This window comes from Antrostomus carolinensis, unplaced genomic scaffold (assembly GCF_000700745.2).
Source record: "Antrostomus carolinensis isolate BGI_N321 unplaced genomic scaffold, ASM70074v2 scaffold8506, whole genome shotgun sequence".
Classification (NCBI taxonomy): Eukaryota; Metazoa; Chordata; class Aves; order Caprimulgiformes; family Caprimulgidae; genus Antrostomus; species Antrostomus carolinensis.
Genome location: NW_010323899.1, coordinates 40,692 through 62,550, shown reverse-complemented (window position 1 = coordinate 62,550; position 21,859 = coordinate 40,692). Strand labels below are relative to the sequence as shown.

Sequence of the window (21,859 nt, the reverse complement as noted above, 5' to 3'; positions counted from 1 at the left end):
TTCCTGCTGTCTTGAAGGTCACTTGTAGAACTGGAATTCATATACTGCCCCAAAAGCAGGCTCATGCCCAACTCCAAAGCTCAATCCTCTGAGCAATTTTAAGTTCAGAATCTATTATTCTGATTGATTAGAGTTTCTTTATCCAGTTTACACATTTCTAGGTGACTACAGAAAAGTCCAATGATATTGAAGAATGTGGCTTTCTGCTTTAAAACTCCACTGGCTTTTTTTTAATGTCAATTATATTTAGTGTTTATAACACAAAAAGGACAAATGAATGGTATAAAAACTGACCATCCTCAAGAATGAGAAAAGACAAGCCAGAGAAAAAAATTCATAATAATTCATTAAGTTCAAAGAAAAATATTACAGAGTGTAATGTGAAATTCCCATCTTTATTTTCAATATTTTGAGGAAAATAACTACTAGTAAAGACCCAATGCAGAGCTTAAATAAAATTTGTAGCACTGAATAATTAGGAACATACATAAAGCAATAAGTATGCTGTTGATTTCTTAAATTACAGTGAATTATATAAATAAGACTTGGCGTTATGCTTTTATTGTTTCTATTTGCTGTGAGGAAAAATTGTTACAAAGAACAAATGATGATAAATTTGGATAACCTTTATTAACTGATTATAAGTGATCTGAGAAACCACATTTAAACTGTAAAAAGACAGACTTGTTAATTTCTACAATGGTTTCTCTCTTTATAGGACTTCATCAGACTTCTGTGCAATAATTTCTGTGAGTCTGGCACCAAGTTTTTGGATTTTTCATGTGCCAATGTACTTTGCAAACTTGTAATATCCAAACAATGGAGATAAACTAGAAAATAAAACAACCTAGAAAATAGAACCCAGAAATAAATGTTGCAAAATTAGCTCAGCACTGTGCAAAACCAAAGAAATAGAAGAGGTGAAAGAATATAAATTCTCTTGAAGTACTCAGGCTCAAAAAGGAAAATAGATATTTGAAATAGAATAAAAAATACTTAGTTGGAAAGAAAATTTAACCAAACATAATATTTTTTATCTACTTGAGATCAAACTGCTGTTGACAGGATTTTCAGTTTATTGTGATTTGTGAACAATTTTCTACATTGGTAGTGAACTTCAAAGTGTTGCTCCACTGCTCATGGGACAATTTGTTGAAAAGTGAACATGAAATTTTCCAGATTTGAAGTTCACTACCAAAGTAGAAAATTGTTCACAAATCACACACAAGTAGAGCTTTGCTTCCTTTGGCGTGGTGTTCCTCATGCTCAGCATGTCTGGAGAGCTCCCAGCTTACATCCCTACTGTCCTTTAAACCCCACTGATTCCTAAAAGCTTTCCCAACTATTGCAGATTTTTACCCCTCTATCAAAGTTGGTTGAAAATGGCTCCTAAGCTCAGAAGAGGAGCGCACTGATAAGCAGGCAGTATGATTACACAAGCCTCACTTCCTTAGGAAGTCTGTCTAAACCTAAGTTACATTCAGTGCCTATACAGAAAGGTGCTTGGTACGTATAGTGAAGTGAGACAATGACACTGGCAGTTCCTTGCATCCTTTTCCATGTTTTTGTGTTTACTACAGGGCTTTTTTCGAAGAACAATCAGATTAAAGCTAATTTATGACAGATGTGATCTCAATTGCCGCATCCATAAGAAAAGCAGAAATAAATGTCAGTACTGCAGGTTTCAGAAATGCCTCGCTGTCGGAATGTCACACAATGGTAAGTGTGCAGACCGTACTTTAAAACAATGATGTTTCATCTGAAAAATAACATGAAACATGAATATGATTATTGAATGTGCTGCTTTATCATCTAGAGTCTTCTGTTTCTTTACACTAGGCAATTTAGAAATACATATCACAGAGATTGCCTCTGAGTTTAGGAGACTATATGATTGGAGATTAATTTCAATATAAAAATCAGATAGGTAGAGATCTGCACTTATTGATAACACAAGTTTGTTTTACTCTCCATCATTTTTGCTCATTACACTGTTGGTTGTTCTTCCTGAACATATTCCTAGTGTAACTGTTATTTTCAGTTCATTGTCTGATTTTCTGGCAAGGATCTTTTACATACTGTAGCTCAATAGCCCTTTCCTGTAAGTGGAAAACTTGATTTAATTATGAAAAGTGGACTAGAGAATGTACCAAAAGTGTGTGAATAACAACAACTTGAATTTCATACATAGGACACTTATTGAGGATTGTTAGCATCACTAAGTTAACACTTCCTAGAACACAGGATACTTTAACTGAATAGGCCAGACCCTGTACTGTTTTAAAAAAACCTGTCCTCCTCCTTCCTAGGACACCCACATCTGGGCATAGATTCCAATGTGTGGTAAGTAGGAGTGTAGATTTTCTTAGCATGCTCATTCAGCTGTCAGCCTCTCATCACACAGTGTGTATAGCTGTGATTTCTGTGAAATATGCATTGTCTGACGTCTCCACCATCCAGAGGTGAATATTCTCTCCCATCTGTGAACCGTATCCAGCGTTTCCATCCTGAATCTGTTGTAGCCTTAGATAGCAAAGGCATTTCCAATTGAGTATGGTTCTGTGATTGCCTTCTTTACAGTAGGCAAGGAGACAGCATTAAGCACATCACAATGCTGTTCTCTTGCATAGAATTTAGAAGGAAGTCCCTCTGAACTTTAAAATTAATGTATCAATTCATGTGGAAACACTTACTTATGAATGTTTGGACAGAAAGACAAAATGAAGATTTTTTTTTTTTTTGCTGCTTTGCTTTGGCAAAGATGAGTAAAAACAGGAATTAAATGTCATAACATAGAGACTTATGTAATTCTAAGGGTAAAGAATTGCAAACATGACTGGGAAAATAATTTCTCTGCGGTTTTTTTAGAACTTTCATTATTTTCAATATGAAAAATGAGTGTACTGTCCCCAGGAGGAAAGCTTAACTGTGGTTTGCAAAGTTAATACATCTAGTGAATGTAAATTGGTATGGGAAATGTTTTGCTAATAGAAAATACGTTTTTCAAGTTCCTGGGATGCAACAGTAACACTTAAAAATAAATCTAATTTTGAAAGGCTACTGTGGGTATTTTTATAGCAATTTGGGAGGCTTTATTATTATTATTTTCAAGGTGCATGCCAGATTTTCTCATAACCTAGCAACACGGCTTCCAATTATGTCAATGGGAACCACGTACAGTTCTATCAAGAAGGGGAAGGCAAAGACTGTTCTCTCTGGCTTAGTAACATAAAGGACCCAAGAAACATTTTTAAAATTAACATTTCACCTGCATTTTTTTCCTGTTCAGCCACTGCAAAGGCAGAAGCTGTGACAACAGCAGGGTCTGATGGCTATGGGAGTCAGGGGCAGGCATGGAGAGGAGGGAGGAAGGGCAAAGCCATTTGTCCCGGGGTGTGAAGGAACACTTTCATTTGCTCTCACCATGAGTTCACCTAACAGGGAGTTAGTAGAGTTTATATTCAAGTGTTGGCTTCTACATTTGCCTTTTTTGCCCACTCTGGTTACATTACATTGCATGAAACAGCACTATAATTCCAACATCAATTATAAACAAACAAATTTATAAAAAAGAACTGAATTTTGCCTTTGAAAACACAGGCCTGTATAAAGAAGCATGCAGAAATGCAACACTGTCTGTTGTCAGTGGCACTGAGACACATCTTTGTTACATCTACGTATTAAAATTCATCCACTTGGGTAGTGAAATTTTCTGAATTTTAAATGCTTGGAATCAAAATGTGAATTATTTTCACCTGAGAGTTCCAATCCATGACTGTCTTTGCATAGATATATTATTGCAAAATGAATAGCACACTTACAAAAACAGGGAATGCAAGGAGCCACTCAGCAGCTACAGCCACATTTTTTCACTTATAAATGCTACATACCACTTGGCTGAAGGTTAAAAAAGACAGTAGTGCTTTGAATATTGTTTTCCTTTCTTTCTCTAGCCACAGTGCTGCTCTGTTTTTAACCCTTAGTAGCTCATTATATTCTGAAGTACCACGAAGCAGCAACTTGGTTCTTTTATTTTAGAAACTGAATTATTTTTTTTCTCTTCTACTAAAAGTACTATTTATATAAAAGCACCTACTGTAATGGGAAAAAGAGCACACATGGTAATATGTCTTTATTATCAGTTCTGGGAGCTGACAATTGCTCAATCTGGGCATGTGCCTCCAGTAAAGTCAGACAGATATCTGCCCTGGCTCTATCTCGTGTTTTCTAGCATGAAGAACTGTGTTTATAGTCTATTTGGGGATTCATTTATCCTCAAAAATAATCTAGACAATCAGAACAATGGAGATATCATTTATCCTCAAAAATAATCTAGACAATCAGAACAGTGGAGCAATATACAGAATAGTCTATAAGCAATTGTAGTGACCTCCCCAAGCCATAAAATGTGGCGTAAGGATAAATAGTCTCATCTTCCCACAGAAAGGCAAAGGATATAATGTAGCATGTAGTGTCTTACTAGATTCACCATCGGTTTTATGTCATTAACGTTTGGAGGACACTGTAAATGCAAATAAAAGAGATAACTGCTGAAGGAAAGAAAGAGAGATCATACGTTCCAGCTGCAGGCATGGGCCCAAACTTGCACAATCTTCTGTTACTGTGACAGAAATTGCCATCTGAATCCCTTCCACCCTTGCAGCATGAGCAGCAAGCTGTATTTTAAGATCTCTTATACCAGCTCGCTGGCTTGTCCTTGCCCTTTCCACCCCTACAGATTCTGCCTTGATCCACTTCCCAGGCTCCTGGGAGATAAGGAAGCTTGGCCTGCTGCAAGGGTAGATGGAGGAGAGAGAAGATAGATAGAGTAGCAAGGAGGATAAGTGGTCCAGGGAAATAGAAGATGAGGTCAGGGTCACAGGAGGGAGGTGGAGAAAGAAGCAGAAAAGGGAGAAGATCATGCCACCAATCCTTGAAGTTTTCCTCAACCACCTGAAACGCTGTGAACTCTTAGCCACCCTGTGAACTCTCCTTTTTCCACCCTAACCTCTGTAAGTATCATCAATCCCCCCTACTTCTCTCACCCAAAATCCCACTTTCCAAATTCCTTCCATAAACCTCCTGGTGCCTGACCTCTCCCTGACTTTTATCTCAGTCCCCTGCAAATGACAATGACTTCTCCAAAAGGAAGCTACTAGGCTAGTACCACAAAACTGGATTTTGCCCCAAATTTTGCCTGCAATACTAATAAACATTGAACAGAATATGCTGCAACTAATATAATATTTATAAAATATATTCTAAACAGAAAAAATATCCTTTTGCCTATCAAATTACAAGATAGGCATGTCTGATTCACAACTCTCTAATTTTATGTTGTTAATGAGCTGTTATATTTAAAATATACTTTTGGGTCCCGATCACCTTTTGTTTAGGAAGCTTTATTCTCATAATTCATGAATTACATCAGAAAACTTTCAAGACACGTATGTTCATAAATAGGGTCAGCATTCTAAAGTGGATCATGAAAGATCCACTGCTATTAATCCATCCTAAAAACACCTATTTAGAAAGAAAGAAACAAACAGGTGTGGAAATGATAGATTGCTAATAAGCATACAAAACCAAAGATGCATAACAAACTTTGCCCCAAGCACAGTTTTCATACACTACAAACGATAAAATATTACAAGATTCCTGAGGGATTTCATTGTTGCTAAATTATTTTATGTAAAATTCTGATACTATGACAGCGGGCAGCAAAATACACCTTAAGGATTTCTATATCACAGAAAACCGTAAGATCTCATTTCCATTCTTTGTGAAGTCAGTTCCTGTGTTTAGAAGAAGACTTGGTCCTATTTGCTGACTGCAAACTGCTAACGTGAGTGGCTGAACTGCCAGACGTGATCTGATAGCTGGCAGTCCCACTCCAGCGGGTTGTTACACCAACAATGGGTGTTTTAGGCCAGTAAGTGATAACCCCCCACTCTACCACTTTGATTAGCTAATCAGCTAATCATTCTTTGATAACACGGGTAGTTTGTTCTGATTACGTGGACCAATTAGAACAAGTCCAGAGGAGGCCACCAGGATTATCCGAGGGCTGGAGCACCTCTCCTATCAGGACAGGCTGAGAGAGTTGGGGCTGTTCAGCCTGGAGAAGAGAAGGCTCCAGGGAGATCTTATAGCGACCTCCCAGTACCTGAAGGAGCTACAAGAAAGCTGGGGAAGGACTTTTCATAAGGGCAGTTAATGACAAAACAAGGGGAAATGGGTTTAAGCTGAAAGAGGGGAGGTTTAGATTAGATATTAGGAAGAAGTTCTTCACTGTGAGGGTGGTCAGACACTGGCCCAGGTTGCCCAAGGAAGTTGTAGATGCCCCCTCCCTGGAAGTGTTCTCGGCCAGGTTGGATGAGGCTTTGAGCAACCTGGTCTAGTGGAAGGTGTCCCTGCTGCTGGCAGGGGGGTTGGAACTGGATGATCTTTAAGGTCCCTTCCAATCCAAACCAGTCTATGATTCTATGATTTGATATAGATGTCATAGCTTTCTGTGCCATGAGTAAGCTTTGTTATATCTAACTTAATTCTGAATGCAGCGTGCAAGCATTCAAGAATAGAAGTTAATGCTTATAACCTAGTTTACCGTATAACAACATATATGTTAATTTTCTTTCAAAGTAACCTCAGCATTTTAACAGACTTGCTACATAATTCAGCATTACCTTTGGCACTAGTACTTACTTCTTTTGTTGTTTGTGGGGTTTTTTCCTTTTTAATTTACACAGAAGAAATCTAAAATAATCTTTTTTAAAAAAAGAAAAACAGGAATCTGGTCTTTGTAGAAAAATGAGCATTATGAGGCCCAATGACAAACCTGTGCTAAATGTGCCTTAAAAATATATAACAAATTTCTATGCATCTTTAATCGTGTATCATCTGATATAGTGTCCTTGGGCTTTTACTGCAAAACAGATTATACATAAAGGTGCTTGCATTCATAAAATTTAGCACAGTGAAGACAATGCTCTGATTTAATATTAGTGTTCACAGGGGTTTTTGACTGTGTATATAAAAATTATACAAATTCTCAAACACATGGAAACAAAAAATCAGATTCCAACAAGGAAGAGTACTGAAACAAATAGAAAAGTAATAAATAATTGTTCAGGTTTTATAGCACTTCTCATGCAGAGATCTCAAAGCACTTTTCAGGAAAATAAGTATCACCACCAAAAGCAAAATAAAAATAAATAAGTGAAAGAAGGCATCTACTCTAGAACTATTAACAGTAAATGAAATATTAACAGTTTGATGAACTCCAATGTAATCTGTAAATTAGTGGAAATAATTTTATATTAGAAGCACTAGGGCTTATACCACATGCCTACTTTGCAAAGATAATTTGGTATCCTCTGTTGGGGATAGATAAGCACACCAGAAACAAGATTCTGGAACACCTTTAGTCAATTTTGTTTTCCATTAAAAAATAAAGACAATCTAAGTTGTCATTTTTTTATAAATTCTGCATCAGTACTATTGTAAACTTCTACCAGAGAACTATCAACATTATGTTGTTTAGCAATACCAAACTGGTAGCACAAATGCTGTCATTTACTTTCCAAGCGACTGAGACTCTTGGAGGACAGGAGACAAGAGACTCTGCACAGGAGTCAGGGTACAGGATAGGGGCATATTTAGAAAACATATTGCACGTACTATGACTGTCATTTCATACTCAAAACTAAAAGTAAAACAGTTTATACTGGCAGCACCAGTGCAACAGTAGATAGATACAGTTATGTGGAAAACTGCCGTAAATTTTAAAAAATAAATTAATCCTCCTCAATTCTGATAAACTTCCTTGAAAATACCCGGCAGTAGTCTGTTCACCCATGTATGAATTTCTAGCAAAATGGTTTTTACCAGTCTGGTTTCTGTTCTTTAAAAGAATACAATTATACAGCTTAGTCTGTTATTCTCTAACGATAAACCAATCTCTGTTTTGAAAATCCATGATCTTTTCAGTCAAATCTCCACATTAAACAATTCTGTTTCTGTAGCCAGTGTCATAGCTGGTACATACACTGTGGTATATCATTAAGAATGTTCCAGTAGATACTTGATTAAAGGACGGGAGAAGAAAAAAAAGGTGGGAAAAAAGCAAATAAATTCCTATTGTTTTTAATACCTTGGGGAAGTATATAAACTATTTTAGAGCTAAGTTAATATTAAAACATAGGAAGAGGAAGCAATACACTGTGTCGTCCCCCCCCCCTTTTTTTTTAATCCCTTGTTTGTAAAAATAACCTTGATGAAAGGGGGTCTTATATCAGTGAGATTCCAGATTATAAACTTGTTTCTGCAAACCCCAGCTCTCAGGTACAGGCCCACAACAGAATCACGTCTCATAGTGCTGCTCAGTCAAGCTCCGTTTCCATAATACTTAGAGTTAGTATGCTTATAGAATGAGCTTATAGAATTCACATCAGGCAGTTAGGGATGCATATTTATTTTACACACATTATAAAGATATTGTATATAATGTTATAAATGTATTCCCTATAAAATATCAAAATAGTTTACAAGTAGGATTCATCATAACAAAATATTTTCCTGGCCCAAAGCATCTAGTTCCTGATACAATTGTGAAATCTCTCAAATGACGTGTTCCTTACAGTTCCTAAGTGTTTCTTACTATGTGTTAAGAAGTCTTCAGGTCATAATAAATTGCACTTCATATGTTTCTGGAATTGATCAACATTTTATAGACACAGGCAACTCTGATCTTCCTTTTTTATTAACAATCCTTTATATGAGGCTAATATTTGCCTTGCTTTCTTTCCAGATTAAAAACTGCACTGTAATAGTCTGAGAAGTCTTGCTAGACTTCACTTAGGTCTTCAGTTTGCAAATTCTTCCTCAAAAAAAGGTGGTGAGGAGGAGTTGAATTTGTTGGCAAGAACCCAATCAGAAGCATCAAAGTATCACAAGATTTTTTCCATTGATGAAGCTACTGGAAAATGCACATTTGAAAAGTGAAGAATTTAATCATAAAACATAATCCTATGAATGTCACATACTTAATATTAATTTAATATTAAATCTGAAACCGGGTTTAGTGAAGGACATAATAGCTTTTAATGAAAATAGGAATTTAACAAATGTCTAGCTGCACTGCTCAACATGGACTACATTACCACATTTTAGCTATACATGCTGGCCCAGTAGCAACTTCTTACAATATGTATGTGAGAATATATTTTAGCTTTATTATGTTGATGACGGTTTGATTTTTTTTTTTATTGAATCAGTCCTTAAGTATTAAAAAAAAAAAATCTGTAGATGCTATAAAATATTCTCATGCTTCATTCATTTTACATCTTCAAGAATGTCTAAAATGCAAATATTAATATCCTGGGTTTAATGTTTTCAGTATCCATGCATGTTTTTTTAAAAAACTCAAAGGATTTTTGTGTTAACTACAAATAAGAATTTCAATTATGAGAGAATCCATTCTAACTGCAAAATGAAAATACTGAAATGGTCTTGATTCACAGTGTGTGTGGAAGCATATGTAGCTGAATTAATTCATTTGTAGTTATGCTGAATTTTTTCATCTTTTTATTTAGGTTACACTAAGTGTAATCTAAATAAACTAATATCAACTCTTGTTTGATATCAGTTCTTTATACCTCACTAACATTACCATACGTTCATCCATTCACATTACTTCTTTACGGAATGGTGGCAGTCTCTTTGAGCCATTATAGTATATCATATAAACCACCATGAAGTTAATAATTTTTCTTTAAATGTTTTGCTGTCAGAAAAAAAGGAGAGCAGTGATGATTCCCTGAAAACTATTCTTAGTAGCTGATTAAGAATACTTAATGTTTCCCATGAGAGAGAAATGCATATGCCATTGTATATATGATCCAAAACAAATATCTGTTGGCAATTATTCAAAAGTTCCCTATGAAAAAAATGATAGGCAACAGACATTTTCTGGGGAAAAAAAAATTAGAGTATGTTAATTTACACCTAATTAACTAAGTTTCCTTTCCTGATGATTTTTATTCTGACATATTAACTCTAAGAATACTCAAGAAAATATGAAATATACAGCATACATCATCCAGAGACTGTTTGCTGAAAGAGAAGTGTAGTACAGTTGTAACAATAAACAACCTTGTTTCAACAGCCATGAAATAAGAGAACTGACCAAGAAATATAATATATGACAAATGGGGTATTTTTTTATGTTGTATGGTACAACTATTTATTCTTGAAAAAAGTCATTTTTGTCCATCAGCACGCTGCAAGCAAACTCATAAAAGGAAAGTGGCTGGTAGTTTCTAAAATAAACGTCCCTCGTATAATCATTCATATGTGTGATCTTACTAGCACTTGTACTTTATCCAGACACTAATCACTGAAAAAATATTTATAATATTTCTATTTCCTCCTAAGGCCAAAATGCAAACCTTTATTTCTTCCTTCTGTTTTTTTTATGCTCTTTTGTTCTGTTTTGTTTTCATAAAATAAAATAAATTCTGTTTACAGTAATATCATACGATAAATCAGGCTTGATCTTGATGCCTCATTTGAAATATTTTCCAAGTCAGTCTCCATATAAATAAATAGTGTCTTGGCTAGTAGGTACAGAGGTGTAAAAGTAGGAGGTTTACAGCCTGCCTTACATTGGTTTTGGGCAATTGTGAGATCATCTGACGAGGTAGAACCATTTCCTGTTCTTTCAATACTGCGTGCACATGGAGTTACATGAAGAACTCATCCTTTTCTGGCATTTTTTATTCCTGGCACAACCTTCTTTCTCATTCCTTAATTCTTTTGGTAACATTTTATAGCACTTGCTACATTACTGTTCTGTTGAATTTATTCCTGCAAGGCATGTGAGTGTTTTGTTTCTAAACAAATGAAGAATCTGAGATCCGTATGTAGATTTGCCCAAAATAATGCAAGGCTGAAAGGTGGTTCCTACCCTAAGCCAAGAGAATTTTAATACCTTAAAGGTTCTTTACATTTTATTTAGATTGGAGGCAGAATCAGTGGTTTTCACCAATGTTGTCAGGTGAGCTGACAACAGGTTTGTATTTTCAAGCAAGATATTTTAATCTCACTGTTTGGGCTCATAGATTGTTTCCTCTTTGAGATTTGTTTGTTTACATTTCTTTAAAGCACTTCAGCTGTTTTGCCTATATTACCAGAGAAAATAATCTTTTTCTTGCTTGCCTAAGTTACTCTTTTAATAAAAACTTCAAGAGCTCACAACAAAAGGTGACATAAAAAGCTATTCAAATATGCTTTTTTAGGTGCATCTATAGCTATAGTAATTGCTTGTCATCTTCTTCAGCCATCAGGTTTGGGCGAATGCCACAAGCGGAGAAGGAGAAGCTCTTGGCAGAGATTTCCAGCGACATCGACCAGTTAAACCCTGAATCTGCTGATCTACGAGCACTTGCCAAGCATTTGTATGACTCATACATAAAGTCCTTCCCTCTGACCAAAGCCAAGGCGAGGGCGATCTTGACAGGAAAGACGACAGACAAATCAGTTAGTTCCCTCTGTTGATTTTTTTTTTTCTTTCTTTCTTTTGAGTAAATGATTTACCACACTGACAACACATCTTTTTTTAAAAACAAAAACCACCAAAACTTTGCTGCTGGCAGTTACATATTTCAAGCTGTGTCTGAAACACAGGAAATATTTTTAGATAGGATAAGTAAACATTATTTGAAAAAACTCCAAGTTCACCTAATAAAATACTTGAAACCCGTACAAGAATTTGAAGGTCATCTTAACCTTTTTGTATTCTCTGATCCACTCTTCCCGTTTTCCTTCTCCTTCACCAAAGGTTATCTTCCACACTATCTAAGGGGGCTATCTAGCTGTCAGGAATGGGTTGCTATCCTATGCAAGCTTCCGTATCACAGCACGTTACCAGTACTAGCTGTACCCAGAGGAATATTCTTTTTCAGAAGTGTCAAATGATTCCCAGTACCAACACCGTTGCTAGTCTTAACTATGATCCTTATTCTTAGGATGCTCTGATGACTTCCTGCATTTAACTGGGTTATCTGGGATCAGATCAGTATCCTGTCTTGGTGCAATTTGAATTTTAGGAGAATATACAAGAAAATCTGTGAAAAGTAAGAAATAGGGATGCGTGTATTTGTGGGTTGCTTTGGAAACTTCACTGGTAATTCAAAGCAATCTTCTGTATCAATAAACAAGATCTGATAATTATGGTAGGTTTTAAATTCTGTCACTATTTTAATACCTAAAGAGCAAAATAGTTTTCCAAAACTTGTAACTCTGAGTTTGATATATTTTCTGGAAGCATCAGCAGAAATTTTATTGTCAGGATTACAACAGAGACTGTATTTTATTTTCTTGAAGAATTTCAAAGACGGGGAAGAATTTGGAGGTATTTTAGACTTTCTTCCTTTAAAGGCAGTTAAAATCATAATTTAAATAGTCTCTAATTTGGTTGTACCCCTCACACAAAAACTTTGGATGTGGTGGACACTTACAATTTGAGTAACTTTTCCATATATAAATTTTGAACTAGCATAGTTTATTTATTCTGCAGAAAGCTGATATGCAAAGTCCACTTGAGGGTCACTGCTTTTTCCAAGTCTTTCTGCAATTCCCTCTTTGTATCAGAAACAGAGGTTACTGGGAAAGAAGTAATATAGCAATTTATTTTTTTATAAGCGTGTTCTTAATAACTATATACCTGCATTAGGAGAGAGAATAGAAATGGGGTGTGTAATTATATATCTTATTTACTCCTCTTCATCCTAAAAATGTCATCAGGAGGCCTGCTCCTTGTGTCTGCAGCTGCCCACTCTGGAGCGTCAGAAGTCTGGGCAGGGTTACCTACAGTGCTCTCATCTTCTGTTTTTCCAGACATGTTTAGAAATCTGGGGAGTTTGTTTCTGAGGGCCCGAGTGCATCCACAAATCCTGCTTTTACTCTGTAAGGTTCTATGAAGTTGTCGTAGAAATCAGTTGTCCTGTTGTTTGCTGCTCTGCTGTGCTGAGTTCTTAACAAATGTCTGGGCTTACCCAACTTGGTCACGTCTGGAAGTGACACTAATGCAATACTCCTGCAGTAAATACATAGCATGCCATCAGTGATGTTCCTTTTTATTTAAAGTTTTAAAATTTTACCAGATTAGACAGATTTTACAGCAATAAAAAAATAGACATAGAATTCAGCTTTTCCTTGCTGCAAATTTTCAAGTCTTTTTAAAAAAATAACACAGTGGCACACAGTATTTAATGGTTACAACTTCTGTGTTGTTTGAATGGTAATGGACTTTGTGCTCTACAACATCAAACTGTTTACTATGGGCACAGTTTAAATTTATGCTATTTTTAAATTGCTATATCATCTGCATTAACTGAAAATGATTGGATACGCTAAGTGAGTGTGTCAAAACTAAAATGACTAACTCCTCTTCTGGGACATACGGTGCTCATTTGACGTAAGAGTCTACTCACAAAGTTCATATGAATCTTTATATTTAAACTTTCTTTAGCTATTTTGAACTTTTCCTTGATTTTCATCTTTCAATGTCAGTAGGCCAGTGGCATAGTATGGTCTTTCCAAAGCACATGCACCGAATAGATGAGTTTTTCTTGTACTTGGTGCTCCCTCTTAAGATTTTCTAGAATGAAAAGAAAGGAATAACCTACTAGTACTAAAACATGAATTTAAAAAGCCTCTTCTACAGTCTTGTTACACCATTATTTCACATATGTACATGAAATATGCATGTACATATGTGCAGTTATATATAAAATATATTTTCTTCTGCCAAAATTGCATTATATATTGAAAAATACCTTAACCTCCTGCATTTTCTCAGTGCAGCGTGTTTATTTTTTGTTTCACACCGAAATCCTAGTGTAAGTGGAAAAATAGTATCATACCTCACACTCTCTTTAGCTGAATCTCATGGTCTGGAGCTATGTTTGCCTGTGATTACCGTGCAGGTGACAGCAGTAGTTTAATTGGACTTGTAAGCAGCAGAATATTGATTTAACTAAACCATTTTGAAAGCTGAAATCCTCTTGTGTGGATGCTATTATTTCAGTTCACAGATAGACCTCTGTTCTCCAAGCAGCTGTATCGGTTAAAGACAAAACTGTCAGCAGTCATCCCTCCCTCTCTTCCTAGGGAAAGCGGGTCAGAGCTTTGTGTGCGACTTAGACCCACCACTTTCACACCCTCCATCTGCAGAACCATGGGAGATGGGAGTAGTAACCTCTAGCTGGCGGGTGGTGATAGGCACCTGCGGGCAATACCCTCTTCAGAAGGCACCACTGGACTCTAAAGAAAGTAGCTATTTCCAGTTTTAAAAACTGCAAAATAATTTAGCACTGAATAGACTTCAAAATGGGTTTAATCAAACAGGAACAGAATCATTTTCCAGAAGCTGATTCTGTGGGAGAGGACTGCTGACTACTCGTAGGAAGGCTTGTTAACCTCTCCTGCAGCTTATAGTGAATATAAAACCATAAGAATAATTACCCATATGAATAAGGCATTAGAATCTGTACTCATAAAGGATCTTAAATTAAAAAATGCATTTCTCTAGTCCAATTGTTGGCATATAATTTCCAGTATTTTAATTAATTAATCAAGTATGTTAACAAACCTACTGATATCAGTAGATATTTTTTCAGTGCAGCAATGAACTATTTAGTTATTTGTCCTCTAAGGAAAAGATTCTTCAGATAAATTCAATAAATCCTTACTTAACCCCTTCTTTAAAACCAGGAGCTTCTTCTGCATATTCTAAAACAGTTTGTTTCCAGATCCTAACAAAAGTTTTCTTAGCATAATTCTTTCTAATCTGCATTCAAAATTGATTTATTCCAGTTGAGTTTATTTCACAGTCGGACTCGTTTTTGTGTTCTGAATTGTGCCGCTGTAGTTTGTATCACGTTATTTGTGATTTCTTTCTCACTGGCAAGTTGTTTGAGTTTAAATATATCCTAACTTTGTTATTTTTAATGGAGTTACCAGCAAAAGGTTAAATTTATATAATCAATACCATAAAGTTGATATTACGTGCAACACTTTCTAGAAGGATAGAACATGACAGTATGTGAAGTAATAAAAATGTGAATATACTGTGTCTTTCTACAAAAAAGAAGTTATAACTTCAGAAGGGCAAACACATCACTGTAGACTTAGTAGATTCTATTTTATAGAAGCCAGTAAATTCAGGTAAAAGGAGAAACATTTTAATCTTTTGTTAATAAGCATTGCAAACTTCAAATTCTAGTATTACAGAAACTCTCTAAACAAAAACCAAAACAAAACAAAAGGCAAAAATTTTGGATATTTAAAAATAGTGTTCTTTACTCTCCCTCCCCTAATTATTAAAAAAAGTATCAGCAAAAGTCCTACTTTTAGAATGTGGATTCACAGAACGTGTGAGAAATCCTTAGGAAGTACTTGTCCTTTCTGTAAATCATTTTAACATTGGGAGGATATTTGCTTTAATAGGCCTATGAAGATTTAACCCTTTTGGGTCAACTACCCTTGATGTATTCCTCACAGATTTCTAAGTGTTTTCTGATGAGTTATACCTCAGTGTGCTACTTCAGTTTCTCAGGAGAAAAGTGTTCATAGGAAGGACATTTGAAAATGAACTGTCTTTTCCTTTTCTTTTCAGCCATTTGTTATTTATGACATGAACTCTTTAATGATGGGAGAAGATCAGATCAAGTGCAAGCACGTGTCACCGCTGCAGGAGGAGAACAAAGAGGTAGCAATTCGCATTTTCCAGCGGTGTCAGTTTCGCTCTGTGGAGGCAGTGCAGGAGATTACAGAATTCGCCAAAAACATTCCAGGTTTTGTGAATCTTGACCTGAATGATCAAGTAACTCTCCTGAAATATGGGGTCCATGAGATCATATATACTCTCCTGGCTTCTTTGATGAATAAAGATGGAGTTCTTATATCTGATGGACAAGGATTCATGACACGGGAGTTTCTGAAGAGCCTGAGAAAACCTTTTTGTGACTTTATGGAGCCCAAGTTTGAGTTTGCTGTGAAGTTCAATGCACTGGAATTAGATGACAGTGACCTGGCAATATTTATAGCTGTCATTATACTAAGTGGAGGTAAGTGCTCTCTTATTCAATATTATAATTTATATAATAGATTTGACACTTTTAATTCTTGTCCAAACAGGAAAGTGCTCAGCACTACGGGATGGGAGTGCCTTTATTTACACATAGTTTTTTATTAATTTTCAGCTGCCTTGATGTTGTTCGCCTCTTTTCAGTTTCAGACAGAGACTGAAAATGTAAATGACGATATTAATGATGGAGCTGGAAATGTCTGCTGAATCAGCAGTTCATTTAGATAGAAAACAAAATCAGGACTATCTTTTTGAAAACAGGAAGGGTGGAATTTCACTGGCAAGAGCTTTTAAAAGTTAAAATTCTGCATGAGGATTTTTTTAAACCTGCAATTAGATTGCATGGCTTACTAATTGTACGCAAATAGCTTTGACTCCATAAGAATTTCAAAATATATGTGGCATTTGGCTTACAGGATTTTATGGTGGGGTTTTTTAATTGTTATTATTTTTTCATTCATGCAAGGTTTTGTTTACCTTTAAAAGGGGGGAAAAAAAAGAATGCATTTCTCAGGAAAATGGTGGTCTCCTAATGCCTGAGAAAAACAGACATTGTGCATCTGCTCTGTTCAGATTTCCTAAGCTGCTCTATTTCTATTAAAGTTTACACATTATGCTTTGAGCAAAGCATGAATCTGAAAGCTCAGGTGTCAGACTACATGAATTCTAACACTTCAGGAAAAAATACCCTGAATTCTCAGCTTTTTTGAAGCCAGTCAATACGTTCTATCTGATTCTGAAGTGATGTACCTATTACATTTTGTGAATTAGTGACTGCTACCCAGATTTAGTTCACTTACAAACCTTCCCATGGAGAATCTGAGATACCAGATACCTGTCAGGTCAGATTGAAGGTTTTTTACTTTGACCAATACTCTCAAGTTAGTGATGTTGCAGGAAGAATATTTTACCCAAGTGATTTGTGTGTATTTTGGCTTAGGACGGTTCTGCAGATATCAATGGGAGGAATGTGCTGAATGTTGTGAATTCAGATCCTCTACAGAGCAATGCAGAGTATGTTGTTATTAAATTATGTTTAAGCAATCAAACACAACCACCACAGTCTATTGTTTTAAAAACAAACATTCTGATGAGAGTGCATTGTTACCTATAGCGTCATTTCAGATCATGATCAATTACTTCTGGCACTGTGTTTCTTTCACTAAAAATGTGATATCACAATATGGTTTATTAGACTAACTAAATCCACTTCAGACAGGTTCAGTTTCCAGAAGCCATGTTACTGGGCAAACCTGTGAACATAATGATCCTTAAGGATTCTGGATTAATTCAGGAAGGGAAAATACGTTACTGGTATATTTTTGGTTGGCTTTGATGGGGAGGAGAAATTATAAATTGAAATAGAGCCGCTATGAGGGCACTACCCAAAAACATGCCAATATTTTGCATTTTCTAATATAATGAAATTTGACAGATGAGAAACAGGCCTCTCAAAATCCACTCCTAATGGAAAAAAAGGTACTCACAATCTGCAAAACTAGGTCTGCTATGCTCCAGTGATGCTTGGTTCACATTAGAGGAAACAGGTATGATGTAACCACTCTTACATATGAGATATCAGGACGACAATGATCCACAGAAAAAAAATGACTATGCTGAAACAGATTTATCAACAAGTCTTTTTTTTAAGAATAATTTGTAGATAGAGATCCGTAAAGAACTACCTGAATTTTAATAGTTGGTTTTTAAATAAATGTGAAGCAAATCCATATAAATATATAAATCCATATAAATATAAATCAGTCCTTTCTAGAAAGATCCTTTAATTTCTTGACAAAAAAGATCTTCCATGCCTTTATTCAGAATTTTTTTTTCCAAAAAAGCATAATAGTTATTTATAAAAACTGAGTTTATATTTTGAAAACAGTTAAGCTTTGCTGCCAATTAGAGAGTGGCTTTTATCATGGAATTTACAGTCAGCTATGAGATGTATTGAACTGGATGCATTCTGTGGAACTATAATATCTTGTGTGGTATGGAACTGAAATGCTATTTCTCAGATGTCTCAGATGCTGTTGTTTCTGTAAGAGCTTTGTTCTTACAGAACTTAATTTCTGTAAGAACTATATGAATATCGAACCAGGATGATTTAAGTGAAAACAGGATTTCAAAACCAGCTCGTATTACCATATTACCTAGACTTTGCTAGCTGCAGGAATACTGTAATCTTGAAGTCACTTCAAGAAATCCTGTGTACAAATGTCTTAAAAGAAAACTAGTTTGTGAAACAATAAAAAGATCCCAGCCAAATGCTCTAATTCTAAGTGAATCTGTCATTGCCTAGCGAAATTATGTTAGTTCTGCTGGCTCCACAGGCGCTATCTTTAATGCAGCTCTAAAAAGAAGAAGAGAGAAGGGAAAGTTTTTGGAAAGAGAAAGATAATTCCAGATGGAACATTAGATGTAGAAAGCCTTTCATTGTGAAGTAAGTGTTTGGAATTTGCCACAAATCCTATAAAATAGTTTGGCCTTTTGGTGTCGAAACAGTTGCTTTTGTGTTATATGTAAAAAGGCAAAATGCCTAGATAATAGTAATATAAAGCTGACAAATTAACTATGAGAGCAACGAAATGAAAGTGCTCCCACTTCCACAGTCGTTTTATTATTTTGAGCTACTGAGTGCTGCCTCGCTCTGTCTCAATGATTCCAAACATTACTCTGAACTCATTATTACAAAGCTGAAGTGTTGTTCTTAATGTTGGTGTTTTGCACTTTAAAATGATATTGTAAACAGCAAAAAAAAATCTCATATTCTGAATTTAATGCTGATGAGAGAGAAAGAGAGACTGTGTGTGTGAGCAGCAGGGTATTACCCCATTTTTACAAAAGAAATATTTTCTGCCATTATCAGCAATGCCAAACTCTCATTAGAACATTCTTTTGCTTATGGTAATTTTGAAAAATATGCTTTGGTAAAATGAGATTCAGAAAACCTTTTCAAGAAGGTTTCCTCCTTGTTGTATTCCTCTGTGCCACTAAGGCATTGCCTCAGCCCCTAGTGAGTGCCATGGTATACATGTTAAAGAACTTGAAGTGTCTCTAAAAATATTATATACACCTAAACTGAAGATTAAGTCTGTTATATGAAGGTTTAAGGAGAACAAGTTGAATGTCTGTGTTTGGGCAGCAAAGATAATAGTCCAGGCCTGATTGGGATAATCCACATTGATAAACGGAGCAAGCTCGCTCAAGCAGGTGGCTGTCAAATAAAGCAGCAGCTCCAAAGGTAGTTTTGCAGCATGTTTAGATGTCATGGATGGACATGACCTTTTGTATATTATCTCCTGCAGTGTTTAGGATATAGCAGTGTTTGGGAATTCTAGCAGGGTGTACCTGTGAAGAACCAGAATCTGTTAGTCAGAATGAACTCAAACTAGTGTTTGAATTTAGAAATGTTGCTACATTCACTTTTTCTGTTTTCTGCGTGTGATCTTTACAGTAAATTTTGAGCTGTAAATTTACAGTAAATTTTTTTGCTTTAAACACTATATTCAATAATTTTGCTACAATCTGAAATTAGCAAAATTTGAAGTTTTATCACTCAATATTACCAAGAAATAGTTCATATTTGACTGCTACACAAATCCTGCTGTAGCAAACCTGTTAGAGCAAAGAAATGCTTCCTAATCAGACCAAGAACTGCAGACAACCACTGTGGGCTTTGAACCAAAATCCTGGTGACTACAGTACATGTGACAGTCTCAGAAGAAAAACTTCAAACTGCTGAGTCATATTTGCCTCAGCAACAGAAGCAGCACAGTTGTTCAGTCAGCCATATCTTTGCCTGTTTTATCATATTAACATTTTAGAATGTGTATTTAAATGCAAAATGCACATAATCAAAGATATTAAAATATAAAGGTATGGGTAAAGGCATGCAGATAGCAATGTCATATATGGGGAACAGGAAAAAAAATAGTGTTAGAAACACAAAAGAAGAATCTAAATCTGTAAATAAATAAACAAACAAAATATTTTTCCCTGAGATAATATAGAACATCAGTTTATACAGTCACACTGTTGACACTCAAAACTAAGGGGCTATTAGCCTTTCCCAGTCAATGTGAACATTTTGTTATTTAGAATAGCTTCCTGCAGAATTTTCAAACCAAATGAAGCAGCCATATGACAATGAATAAAAATCTAAAGAAAAACTGAATAAAGAAAAGTAATAATAAAAAGAGAAATGTGGTACTCTCTTGGCATCGTCTGCATGCACAAAAGGCAGGTCACAGATAGCACAAAGACAGAGCTAAAAGGTTTAAAAGTGGTGTCCAATTCACTTTTAGTTATCAATCACCTTAATAATTTCCACGCTCTGTCCTTTGGCCTGCTGTAACCCAATTTCAGTGTCTCATAAGAATGCGCTGCTACAACCCATTGTTTTTGTCTTTCACTTCCCCCAGCAGTTCCCTTTGCCTTTTTCTCTGTGAGCTTTCAAACAGCAGATCTGTCTTAGCCACTTCAAAGACCTCCACCACAGTATCACATCTCGTTTACTCCCAGTCTCTTTCTTCCTGTTCTCTGTCTAAATTTTTCTCAAGGCTTACTCTTAATCATTTCCTTTCTATGTTTTCTTTTCACAAGTCACATCTATCTGGAGCTCCTTACTGCAGAAAATACACCTCTTGCTACACTAACCCAGTGAGTCTGGAGCATACGTATTTAAGAGCATCTTAACAACTTCAAATACACCATAATATCTGTATGTTAAAGCTTTTGCCTCTTATTTCCTTTTTTATGATTTAGATATGTTTCTTGGAACAGAAACAGCATTTTCCTCTGTAAGAATTTTTTACTGAGAAAGTATAGCAAACTGTCAACACCCAAAAAATAATGTCCATATCCTGAAGTTCTCATTCATGAAAAATCTCTCTAGCCTTCAATGGGAATTTTCCTTCCTCTTGAATTGACTTATTTAAAAATAACATCTTATGATCTCCTAGGCTTTTGTCATAGTCATCTTTTCTGACTCTAGTTCCACTGGGTCATTATAAAACCATTAGACTGGGTTTTTCGAAGGAGCTTAAGGATTTTAGGCGCTTAAGTTTTACTGAACTTCAACTGACCTCAGGCACCCAAATTTGGGGAGCTGCTTGGTAAGTTCCAGTCTCAGTACTGATCTCCTGGGTTTGCCTCCTGAATTCTAAATTTGTGCTGGGGAGCACAATGTTTGAATTGGGTTTTGCTTCTGAAAACTCACACCCTAAAAATTCCCACCATAAAAGAACCAGGGGGCAAATGGAGATTAATCTCAGAGGAAATCAAGGCCACAGTCTTTGTGCTTTTTGATTTTTTTATATCACTGTACACTGAGTCATACCCAGCTAGTTCAGAGTTCATCTGCAACACAGAAGTAAAATTTAAAGCTATCGCAGCCCAAAGCCAAAATTATTAACAGCTTTGAAGTGCTGAAATTTGGGAAGTTTCTGAAAGATATAAAGAAAGCAGCGAGATTTTGCAGCACGTGCAATGTATTTAGGTAATCTAAAAAGAAACATCTACAATTTATAAAAAAATTCTCTAAGTATCTTTAAAAAATGACTTGATAATATTGCTAAAAGAAATTATAAAAAGGAGTTGCTTGTTTGGAGGTGATTTTCTGCTTGCAGATATTTACTGTGGACTTTTGGAACCATATTTTATGGTACTATCAGTTGAATCATATAAGTGATCTCTGCAACACAA

General features: G+C 35.6%; 1 protein-coding gene across 2 annotated transcripts in view; it reads left to right on the top strand.

Annotated features, from left to right (window-relative positions):
• PPARG (peroxisome proliferator activated receptor gamma) overlaps positions 1 to 21,859 on the top strand; it is a 59,944-nt gene that overhangs the window by 35,856 nt on the left and 2,229 nt on the right. For both annotated transcript variants that reach the window (XM_010170737.2, XM_029085637.1), the window contains exons 4-6: positions 1,581 to 1,719; positions 11,339 to 11,538; positions 15,680 to 16,130. In XM_010170737.2, coding sequence (XP_010169039.1) covers positions 1,581 to 1,719; positions 11,339 to 11,538; positions 15,680 to 16,130 — 790 coding nt within the window. The remainder of the gene's footprint in view (positions 1 to 1,580; positions 1,720 to 11,338; positions 11,539 to 15,679; positions 16,131 to 21,859) is intronic.